Source organism: Mytilus trossulus, chromosome 13 (genome assembly GCF_036588685.1).
Source record: "Mytilus trossulus isolate FHL-02 chromosome 13, PNRI_Mtr1.1.1.hap1, whole genome shotgun sequence".
In the NCBI taxonomy this organism is placed as follows: Eukaryota; Metazoa; Mollusca; class Bivalvia; order Mytilida; family Mytilidae; genus Mytilus; species Mytilus trossulus.
The window spans coordinates 28,919,590-28,932,028 of record NC_086385.1 but is presented as its reverse complement, the minus strand read 5'-3'; the positions used below and the strand labels follow the sequence as shown (position 1 = coordinate 28,932,028).

At 32.8% G+C, this 12,439-nt stretch overlaps 1 protein-coding gene across 1 annotated transcript in view; it reads left to right on the top strand.

Moving 5' to 3' along the window:
* The window catches only part of LOC134694221 (low-density lipoprotein receptor-related protein 1-like), a 136,456-nt gene that overhangs the window by 81,492 nt on the left and 42,525 nt on the right, over nt 1-12,439 (top strand). The window contains exons 35-45 of the mRNA XM_063555219.1: nt 388-522; nt 1,854-1,983; nt 3,804-4,082; nt 4,680-4,810; nt 6,250-6,375; nt 7,928-8,155; nt 8,920-9,115; nt 9,719-9,923; nt 10,447-10,639; nt 10,922-11,182; nt 11,509-11,736. Of these exons, the coding sequence (XP_063411289.1) occupies nt 388-522; nt 1,854-1,983; nt 3,804-4,082; nt 4,680-4,810; nt 6,250-6,375; nt 7,928-8,155; nt 8,920-9,115; nt 9,719-9,923; nt 10,447-10,639; nt 10,922-11,182; nt 11,509-11,736 (2,112 nt within the window). The remainder of the gene's footprint in view (nt 1-387; nt 523-1,853; nt 1,984-3,803; nt 4,083-4,679; nt 4,811-6,249; nt 6,376-7,927; nt 8,156-8,919; nt 9,116-9,718; nt 9,924-10,446; nt 10,640-10,921; nt 11,183-11,508; nt 11,737-12,439) is intronic.

The following is a 12,439-nucleotide window of genomic DNA, read 5'->3' as shown; positions in this document are numbered from 1 at the left end:
CTTTGATTTTTGAAAAAAATCCAGTTTGAAAATATCAACATTTTCCCTAAAAACACCATTCCTTCAATTTTGATGATACATGGGGATTTACCAGATTTTTTTTACAGAAAATTGCAGAAGTGATTATCATTTTGGTCAAGTGCCTGTTTTCTTGAAATTATTTTTAAGCAAAATGTGAGTTTGGCATTTTTTAGCTACACAAATTTAAAATTGAAATCATTCTGGTAACGCAACCCAATTTAACTCAGCATGTGTTTAGCAAGGTGACTTTTATATACATAATGAACAAAGTAGGACTTTTACCAACTGATATAAGGAAATTGTTGACAGCAATTTTAGTTAATTTTATTTCATTCATGATAAAATATTTTTGTTTTTTTCTTGCAGACGGTGACCATATATACTGGATGGATAGTAAGACACAATCGATATCTCGTATCAAACGTGACTTAATGGAGCGTAAAACAATTGTTGACGATGACATGGGTTCTATTGTGGATATTGCTGTTGATTGGATTGCAGGTAAAATTTACAATAATTTGTAGGTGCAGAAAGCATCCATGGTTTAATGTATTTTTATGCCCCACTTCAGGTTAAAGTTTTAGGTCAAGGTCTTTGGTAAGCTTGCTTGCTTTGTTAGTATATTGTACAATTTAAATTGGGGTAAGGTCCAATAAAATTTAAATATATATACTGTGGATTCATTTATTTTCGTGGGTATCAATTTTCGTGGATAGAGAAAAAAAGACGTTTCGTGGTATACGTAAATACGTGGATCGCTGATACAACAACAAAAAAATAATTCGTTGATTTCTTTTTGATTTAGGAGATCATATAACCTCCTTGGTTTGATCAATAATAAAATAAAACAAAAAAAGAAGGAATTAATTGAAAAAGTTTTGAATTGTCAACATCCTCGCTTGGTCATTCTAGGTTAAAGTGTTCATTTTGATAACTTTGATTACATTTATGGACAGAGACAACTAATTATTTATTTGTTTTACAATTTATAAATTCTTGTCTGCATTCTATAAGGCATTTAAAACTTTATGATTGAAGGCTCATTTCCCTAATTTCGATTTAATAAACAGTGATATAAGTATAGGGTGAGAAAATAAATGTTCCTGTCATAAACAATATTACCTACGGGCATTATCCCCGTACTTAATCCTATTGATTTTTAATCAGTGGTAAACCAAACCATGACACGGTAATTAACAACTTGCAGTTATTTTCCATGAACAGTTTTAATCAATTTTAAAAAGTAAATTATCATTGATATTCTATATATTTATTATAGATTTAATCAAAATACTTGTATCTTCTTTCAATAAAAAACATGTGTTGTGTTACAATGTTTATCCCTAGTCAACACTTTACTAGAACTGCATAACAATACCGGAAATAAACATCCGACTCCATACACATTTCTTGGGATTATTCTTCGTTGAATTCTTAAATTTGTGGTTCTCTGTGATCCACGAAACCCACGAAAGTTGGTATACCACGAATAAAAATGAATCCACAGTATATACAGGTTAGATAATGCCTTATAAATATTGTTTGAAGATATCAATTTTAATTACAAAGCTTGAGTAAACGTTTTTACAAACAGCTGGCCAATCAAAGTTTTACTCTACATGCATGAGGATATGAGCTCTTGTGAAAAGTAAAATAAAAAAACTTCAAATTGGAAAGTTCCTTTTAGAAAGCTCAAACTTGTTAAATGAAAAGAAAAACAACTGTCATAATCCTGACTTGGTACATGCGTTTCATTATGTAGAAATACTTTTGATTTTTGTTTAGCTATTGTGTTTAATCAATACCATAAAACACTATTAATTCCATTATAGGTAATGTGTATTGGGTGGATGAAGGTCATGATGTCATAGAAGTGGTCAAATTAGACAGTAATTTACGTTATGTCATTGTTCACGGAGAGAGAGAAAATCCAAAGGAGATTGTCATTGATCCTGTGAATGGGTAAGTCATAAAAATCTGTATTGAAATGTTTTTATGCCCCACCTATGATAGTAGAGGGGCATTATGTTTTCTGGTCTGTGCCTCTGTTTGTTCGTCTGCATCCGGTCGCTTCAGGTTAAAGTTTTCGGTCAAGGTAGTTTTTGAAGAAGTTGAAGTCAAAACAACTTGAAACTTAGTACACATGTTCCCTATGATATGATCTTTCTAAAGTTTTGACCCCAATTTCACGGGTCCACTGAACATAGAAAATGATAGTGCGAGTGGGACATCTTTGTACTTGGGACACATTCTTGTTTATTACATGATGAGGGTGGTAAAGGGTTAGTTTTGTGCAACATGCTTTGCCATTTTTGCTGTGTTTTGTTGTGAAATGGCAATTTTATTTTGCTTTCTTCCGTGCAGATACACCCTCCCCCTTTTTACACCCTTTCATGATGTGTTAGATTGACAGCAATCCAACAAAACGATCAACCAAAAAGAAATGGAGAATTCATATAAAAATAAGAAGCTGTGGTATAATTGCCAATAAGACCACTCTTCTAAAGAGACAAAATGATGTACACAGCTTCTTTTTGATAGTTAATATTTCTGTACTTAAAATCTGTAGTACTGGAAATTTACTTTTAATATTTAATACTATTTCTTTACTTTAGAATTATTGTAATATTTAGGTACTTGTATTTTCCAGTACTTGATTTGTAATTAAAATATTGGTACAAAAATAATACCGACAATGATCACAGTATTCCATGTTTGAACATCATAGCTTCATGAGATATGAAAACGACAAACTTCCAAAATGCTGAAAATTTAACTGTTCAACCCAAAATCTGTAGTACTTAAATTTCAAATACAAACTAAAGGTACCTAAATCTTACAATAATTCTAAAGTAACAAAATAGTACTGAATATTAAAAGTACATTTCCAGTACTTCAGATTTTTGGTACAGAAATATTACGTATGCAAAAGTAGCTGTGTTGAAGTTAATAACTGTAGGTCACCAATGAGCAATACTCATTTAGTTTAAACATATTTATTTATAGTGGATTGGGAAACAAGTTTTGCAACATATATTTATCCATTTCCACTTTGCGGGTGCGAGTGCTGCCTTGTAGCGGCATTAGCCTACTCTTTTTCGAAATCTACAAGGGTGTCTTCAATGTGCAAGAGACATGGCTCTCTCTTAACACGGGTCAGCCAGTTATCGACCCCTTCCAACGGACTATCATCCTTTCCTCAATACCATACTCACAAATGATGTCAAGGGAGAGCCGAAAATTGAGTTCTTGAAATTTTCATCCTGAACAGGATTCGAACCAGGAACCTTTGTGTTAGTAGTCAGATGCACTAACCACTACATCACGGCTCAAAACTCATTTAGCATAGGAAGCTATATAAATCCCCAAAATGACTATTGTTATTAAATTTATACAAGAGAACTAATGGCCTGAATAATGCTGAAAAGAAAGAAAAAACATATATGATAAACAGCATCAAACGACAACCACTTATTTACAGGATCTAGACTGGGGACAGTTACATACAGAATGTGTCCGGGTTTTAAAAATTTGCTGGCGTCAAACCGTGTCTCTAACCTGGAACAGTGGTGTAACATTACAACACAAAAACAAACATCAAAAATAATTTGAAAAAAGCTTAAGTCAACAGTTATATACAAAACACACAATTGTTATTGACTTTACACTGTTTTACACTATTTGGCAATTTTTTGAATTACTTCAAGAAGTTTTAATATGAACTTCACAAAATTTTTGAATAGGTTATTTATTATTATTAACAATGTTATTAACAATTTCAGGTATATATACTGGATAAACTATGCTGATCAGAAATATTCAATTAAGCAAGGTCGAATGGATGGCTCACAGCAAAAGGAGTTAGTGATTACATCAAAAATGGAACCTAAACATTTAACAATAGACTACCATGATAATTGTCTGTATTGGTGGGATGCTGTCAGTACAAGAATCATTATATACAATATCAACAGTGTAAAACTGGATAACTCAAGTTTGCCAAAAGTAGATTCTTGTGTTGGATTAACTGTGTATCAGGAGCATATTTATTGGGCTCAACTGTAAGTACTGTAGGTAGCATTTCATTAAAAGAGGGGTTAAAGATATCAGAGTGACTATCAAACTCATAGATGGAAATTATAAACTGACAATGCTATGGCTAAAAAAGAAAAAGACAAACAGACAAATAATAGTACACCAGACAAATAAATATATACAATGCAATTTCTCTTTACAACTTAAACTTTAACGATGAAGTTTCGTTAAGTTTTTTTTATCCTTGAATGGAAAGTTGACATTCACTTCTTTTTTATTCAAGGTCAAAACCTAGGTCTGTGCAGCATATTTTCAACATTTACATAAACAGAACTGTCCAAGAATTATCAAAATATAGTCAAGAATGGATAGTCAACCATGTACAGTCAAATTTGCTATAAATGTTAGATCTATTTTTAGAATAACTCAGTAGAAAGATTTCATATTTGGTCAGCAGATTGACCATGATGTGTGAGTGCTTTTCAAATCTGTCAGAGCGGAGACAAGTATTCTATTTTTCTCTATTTTGAAAAAAGTGTTATTTCAATTTTTGAATGACATAAAGTAGAAAGAAGATTTTCACAATGATTTACTGCCTTAATAAATAATTGTTTTTTTTATAGAGTAAACAAAAATAGTACAATTAAATTTGCTGACAAGCATGATGGAAGTGATGTGCAAATACTGCGAGAGAACTTGGGTTTACAGATCACAGACATTAAAGCATTTGATAAAAGTCTACAGGGACCTTCAGGTGAGTACACTCTTAAATAGCATTATTAAAAGACTTCTCTTGAAATGAATTTTAAATGTGCGTATTGTTATGCATTTACTTTTCTGCATTGGCTAGAGGTATAGGGGGAGGGTTGAGATCTCATAATCATGTTTAACCCCGCCACATTTTTGCGCCTGTCCCAAGGCAGGAGCCTCTGCCTTTGTTAGTCTTGTATTATTTTAATTTTAGTTTCTTTTGTACAATTTGGAAATTAGTATGGTGTTCATTATCACTGAGCTTGGCTCTAACCCCATATGGAATGTACTGACCCCATATATACCATATTAGGTCACTAGCACACTATGTAACTAATACTCTTAGTAAAGTTTTAAAAAGCATACCTGCCATCTGTCACTATTTGTGGAGGATTTCCCCCATGGAGGCTCCCAAGTGGAAATTTTGAAAGAGCAATTTGTCCACAATTTAAACATAACAATAAATTTTACAATGGCTATAGGCTAGTTATAGGACGAAAAAGCCAAAAAATTACATTAAAATATACTTGAAGGCCCCCTTGATGGTTTTGTAGAACTAAAGTATCGATCTTGCACGCAAAACCTCAATGGGCATTTTGAAAAGTTGGCAGGTATGAAATGGAAAATTTTTAATTTTTAGTTTCCAATGATTGACAGATACAATATTGGCCTTTTGGTGACTATAAGCACATTGCATCTTACTTTATTGTTAAATACTGGTCTAAAACATTTTTATACCCCCGCTTTAAAAAAGGGGGGTATACTGTTTTACCTCTCTGTCCTTCCGTCAGTCCGTCAGTCAGTCCGTCCATCCCATGAATATTTTTCGTCGCATTTTTCTCAGGAACTGCAATACAAGGATTTCTGAAATTTGGTTTCAGGGTTTATCTAAGTCAGCTATACTGTGTGATGTGTTTTCAGATTGATCACTTGACAACTTCCTGTTTACCGAACACTTGTATGATTTTACACATGATAGCCAAGGTGAAAATTTTCATCACATTTTTCTCAGGAACTACAATACAAGGATTTCTGAAATTTGGTTTCAGGATTTATATAAGTCAGCTATACCGTGTGATGCGTTTTCAGATTCATCACTCGACAACTTCCTGTTTACAGAACACTTGCATATTTTTACACTATTAATATTATCCACTTGCTGCGGGGGTATCATCAGTGAGCAGAAGCTGGCAGTTTCACTTGTTTATTTTTTCTTACATGTCATGTTTTTCAATATAGAAGCATCTAGGCATCTTATAGATACATCTTCCTGTTTAGAATATTGTAGAATCAAATACTTTTATGGTAGTGGTCTGATATAAAGTTTTCTTTATTGTTAAATACTGATCTAGAATATATTTTATTTGTAACCTATATGTCATGCTTGAGTGATTTCGTCATATTTCAATATAGAAACATCACCTTGTTTTTTTAATTTTGTAGAGTCAAATACTTGTAGTAGTGGTCTGAATGGAAGTTGCCAACAGCTGTGTTTCTATACTGGTGGGAGTACGCCATCATGTGCCTGTTCTTATAGCAAACTGGCAAAAGATGGCAGGACTTGTGAGGGTAAGAAATGTTAAAACATTTTTATTTTTTCTCCAGACATACACATAAAAGAGAGACGAAAGATACCAGAGGTACAGTCAAACTCATAAGTTGAAAATAAACTGACAACACCATGGCTAAAAATGAATAGGACAAACAGACAAACAATAGTACACATGACACAACATAGAAAACTGAAGAATAAACAACACGAACCCCACCAAAAACTAGGGGTGATCTCAGGTGCACTGGAAGGGTTAGCAGATCCTGCTCCACATGTGGCACCCCTCGTGTTATAAATCATCCTGCACCTACCAACTCCTTAAACTGGAATAGTTTACATCACAATAAAGACCCACAGATTTGCAATATATTATTACTAAATGAAAGTATCTGCTCTTTGGTCAGGTTGTTGTTCTTTCACACATTCCTAATTTCCATTCTCAATATAATTATCTATCATATTTTTGTCCAATACATGACTGAAATATTTACAACTGGACATGAAAATTGAAGAATCAATCAATTCATAATCTCTCATATATATACATATTATGCATTTAGTATGTTTTTCATTCTGACAGTTTTAATTTAATATAGATAGATTTAATAAATGAGAAATATCCAATATGAACCACCTTCCTTTGCACATTGCTGATTGATTGATTGATTGATTGATTGATTGATTGATTGTTGGTTGATTTATGTCCAGTGGCAAATATTTCATGCATATTCAGGACGAGAACAAGTTCACAATAAATACAATATGTAGGTTGATACAATAGAGGCCATCTGGGATGATGGTCAGAGAAATTTGGACTGCATCCGGAAAAGGAGGGTATATTGGATAGGGACAGAAATTTTGATTTGCAGCAGGCCATCTACGGACCCCTCAAACAGTTGCTGCAAGGGTTCTTAACGTGCAAAGAGCTTGGCACTCTCTTTACACGAGGCATCGGATTTAATGTCCCCCTTCTGACCGGACACGACTGCGAACTTGATACAACCGCACAGCCAAATGGAGGCCCCACTTCAGCAAGCGTTTTTACTGCTGGTTGGGAGAAGACCAAGTGACCATATTTCTATACCCCAGTCACCCTTGGGGGTTCCATTGCACATTGCAAACACATAATTAATTTAAATAAAGGAACAGCACTTTTATCTATATATATGTATATATCAATACCCATGTATTTGTTTTTGAAATTATACTCTGCCTGTGTTTTTTCTATACCTGGCTGTATATAGTGACCAGGACACATGTCCTTTCATTAATTCAATATTCTGTCCAATTTTATGTTCTTCTGTCCCATCTTTGTATGGGCAACAAAAGCTTTTTTTAGAATTTTAGATTTTTTTTCTCAGAAACTTCACCTTCATTGTCTTCATTGTATAATGACTTTTTTTATATTGTACACCTATTTTGTTTTTTATATGTTTGATTTTATGAGTTTCCATAAGCAAATCATTTACTGGATCTGTGAGTTGAGTTTCATTTTCATTTGATTTTCTAATATTTGTCAGAAATTAATAAAAAAAAAACACTATAATTTATTCATTAATTTTTTTGTAGATCATGATGCGTTTTTGCTGTATTCTAAAGTGACATCTATTGAGAGTACACACATGGATGGTGGTATTCAGAGACCACTGTGGAAGATTGAAAACGAAAATCATATGAAAAATGTTATTGGCATGACTGTTGATGTGGTCAATAAAAGATTATTCTTCAGTGATATTCAACGTGGAGATATTCAATATGTTCATTTTAATGGCACAGAATTTACTGTTGTAGTCGATTGTGAGTATTTAAGACAAAATTATTTTTTATACAACAAGCAAATGTTTTATAAGTGGTATTAACTTTGGTGTTAGTATTAAAGACAAATTTTATTTTTATATAACAATTAAATGTTTTATAAAGTGGTATTAAGTTTGGAGATATTGAACATGTTGTTTTTGATAGCACAAAATTTACTGTGGAAATGACTGAAAGTAGCAAAAACACTTATATACAGGTTATTTGGGATGGCTATTTCATTTTTAGAAATGTATGTGGGAGGATAGGAAGGATCTTTCAAAATATCCCTACAACCGATAACCATTTTTTAGATAAATTTGCATAATGGTAATAGAAGCATGCTGAAAAAAGCACCATTAACAACATTTATAAAATTAAACATCCCTTCCTATACCCGCTTACATACATTTTTAATGCAATAGCCCTGAAAATAGTGGATTTATTTATTTTTGCTGATACTAATTTTTAATGGATCTTTGATTTCATGGTTGTGATTAAATCTGCATGCAAGCCAGCAGAAAGATTTCTCTTTGTAGGACATTTGAGTTCATGCAGTACCTTTACCCATGAAATCCACAAATATTTACTCATTGATACTCCAAAAAATATTAACAAATCCCATTCTATTAAAACAATTACTCATTTTAGTTTAAACATTTGTTGAAATGAGTTGTTAAGCAAACCACTTAACTCTTTTTGGTGTAAAGTATTTCATAAATGCTCACAAAACATAAATTTTTATATTATTCTTTTATGTATTTTAGCCGTCGGCTCAGCTGAAGGATTGGCATACATGCATGATGAAGATAGACCATACTTGTATTACACAAGTTACACAAACTCATCTATTTGTCGTGTACCATTAATTAGTAACGGAACCAAGGCAGGCCCTGTACAGCCTGTTGTACAACTAGGAGCTAGTGATCACCCTAGGGCCATTGTACTGGACGAATGCACAAGGTAGTTAATATAATAGCTCATATTGTACCGAACTTTATACAACTAGGTACTAACTAGATATGACAAAAATGTCCACTGATAAGTAGCAGATTTTCTTCTACTTATGAATTAGTTTATGTATAAGCCTTTGTACAAGTTTGAATGTTTACATGAAAATTAATATTTGAAGAATGAAAAATCAGTAAAAAACCATTTTATCCAAATGAATGATGGATGGCATACTGTAAATTCAGAGTTTTTTGTGTGCATTTAAGTATTGTGATGTAAACTTACAGACCAAAATGTGCAATTAATTATTGTGATTACAGGAAATTTTGTCGGATTTAACATCTGAGTTCTTATTATTGTTATGCTCACCATGTCTCAATTCGCCTTTTCAGAATTTAAAGGACTATGGGTAATCTCTTTATTCGTATACCAAAATGAAAATAACATTAAGTCATTGGTTGGATTTCCATTGTTTAGATAAAATCAATTACAAGGTTTTGGTGTATGCTTTTAAAATATTACTCAGAATGCATTAGATTCTGAAACAGTGAATTATTAAAACTGCCAAATAATTTCAGAATTTACGATAGATTTTAAACATCAAATGTATTACAGGAGGATGTTTTGGACAAATTGGAATGACTTGTCGCCAAGGATACAAAGATCAACAATGGATGGGTGGGATGTGGTATCAATAATAACAGAGGATATCAGAACACCAAATGGTTTAGCCATAGACCACAAAGCACAGCGCCTGTACTGGTCTGATGCAAGATTAGATAAAATTGAGAGATCTGATTTTGATGGAAAAAATCGTGAGGTCAGTTTAAAGGCAGTAATATAGAAATATGCATTTACACATGAAATATTAAAGACAAAGTTTTAATTCTGCAATTACCTGTTTATTATATGTTAAAATGTATGTCAGTCCTGGAGGCCATCACCCAAAGCACTCTTAAAAACTTGATATGGGCCTCATTTTATTTCACAATGCATGGCTTGAAATGTTTAAATTTGATGCATACTGAGATGAGTGCACAAGGTAAGCATTATAATAGCTATTAAAGTACACATTTTTGTTAAGGGTCAAGCTGAAGCAGAGCTCATAGCGTAGGATCTTTTCGCTGTGTTTAAAGCCACCTTATTTTTTCTGCTCTTTGACTGGGTTGTTGTCTCATACACATTCCCCATTTCCATTCTTAATTTTATTAGAACATAATATTTTTTGAGGCTTATGTAAAATTGAGAATGGATGGGCATGATTAAACATAAATGAAAATGTGTACTAGTTCAGTGTAAATGGACGTCATACTAAACTCCATATTATATTTTGTTTATTACAGGTGATAATTACCACACTCCCCCAGCATTCCTTTGGTCTGACCATCTATGGAGATTATATATATTGGACTGACTGGATGTTGAGAGCTGTTGCCAGAGTGAATAAGTATGATGGGAACATCCATTCTGTGCTACGTGACAAGTTAGACAGACAGCCAATGGGACTCGCTGTCTATGCTAAAGATGCAGAAGTTTGTAAGTAAAAAAAACCAGAGAAATTTAATTTAATGTTTGTTGCCCCCATCAACATCTGTGGTCAGCAGTATTTTCACTAATTTGGCCTTTTTAGTTATAGTTCTTTGCACTAACTTGCTGAAATTTGAATTCCAAATACTATCACATTGACAGTACTAATTTTACTGCACCAGATATGCATTTCAATAATTAATGCCTTTTTATAAACAATCAAGGTCCGAATATTTGAAAATCCTATACTCTATTCAAATGTTGAAGAGCCAAATCATTTGTTTCTTGCAGGTTCACAAAATCCATGTTATGAGAATGCTTTTGGATGTTCTGATCTTTGTCATGTGAAAGAAAATGGCCAAGCACACTGTACCTGTAGTGATGCTAAAAATGTACTGCTGCCTGATGGGAAAACTTGTGTATCAAAAGATGCCAGATGTTCAAAGACAGATTTTGTGTGCCACGACAAACAAAAGTGTATACCCAAAAGTGCTCTATGTGACAATGTTACCAATTGTTTAGATGGTAGTGATGAATTTCCAACTGTTTGCAGTAAGTTCATCTATATTTTTCTCTGTAAAGGTTTTTCTAAATAATTGGTGTGCTCAGTGGGTGTCTAAGGGTGAGGGGATGTAGAGGGCTATGTCCCCCCTTTTTGATTGGCAAATTATATTTTTTTTTACATTTCTCATGATAAATATAATTTTAGAATAAAATCATCCAACAATGCGCTCACCTTTCAAAAGTTATCAGTAAAAATTTCTGAATTTACTGTAATAAACTACTAATTAAAATGATTGCTTAAAAAAGAAGTGATGAAACTGCCTTTCCAAATCCTCTACTGACTAATTAGTAATCATGGTTATGTATGATTTTAGGTAAAATGCAATGTCCACCAGGAACATTCAAATGTGACAATGACAAATGTTTGGGACTCAAGCTTAGATGCAATGGTATCAATGAATGTGGGGATTATTCTGATGAGGTCAACTGTACATGTGACACCGAGACAGAGTTCATGTGCAATGACAGAGCGTGTATTCAAAAGTCATTTGTCTGCGACAGAGATAAAGATTGCAGTGATCACTCAGATGAAATTAATTGTAGTAAGTTTATCTCCCTTTATCGGAGGGGGTATTAAATGTTGCCTTTTTCCATCCATACGTCCCAAAATTGGTTTCTGTTCTTTAACTTTACTCTTACTTTAGTTTGCCTCAATCAAATGTTATGAAACTTATACACAATGCTTATTAACACAAAATACAGATCAATTTGGGGTGTCAGTTTTACTGTTCTAGAGTTATGCCCCTTTACAACTGAAAAAAAATTCTGAATGTTTCGTTTCTGCTCTTAAACTTAAGTTTGCCTCAACCAAATGTTATGAAACTTATACACAAAACCTATACTATAAAACAAAGATCATTCAAATTTGGGTGGCATTTCTTTTACCTTTCTGAGTTATACCCCTTTATAACGTTATATGCAAATGGTGGTATCATCTGTATCCCATGGACACTTTCAATATTTATTTTCCTTCATTTGCTCATTTATCTTGTTTACTAAATTATGTGCCATCTTAAATGTATGGAATGCAAAAAAAAAGAAAGAAAATTATGTCCCTTAGATATGATCACTTCAAAAAAGATTTGGTTTTCAAGACAGTAATTGATTTTACATGCATGTGACAAATTGATTCTTTTTGACACATGCACACAGCTATTTTATACACAATTTATATTCTTACTGACTGAAAACAAAGATAAAACTTAACTGTAAAAAAACAAATAAGTATCTAAACATCTTATTTGT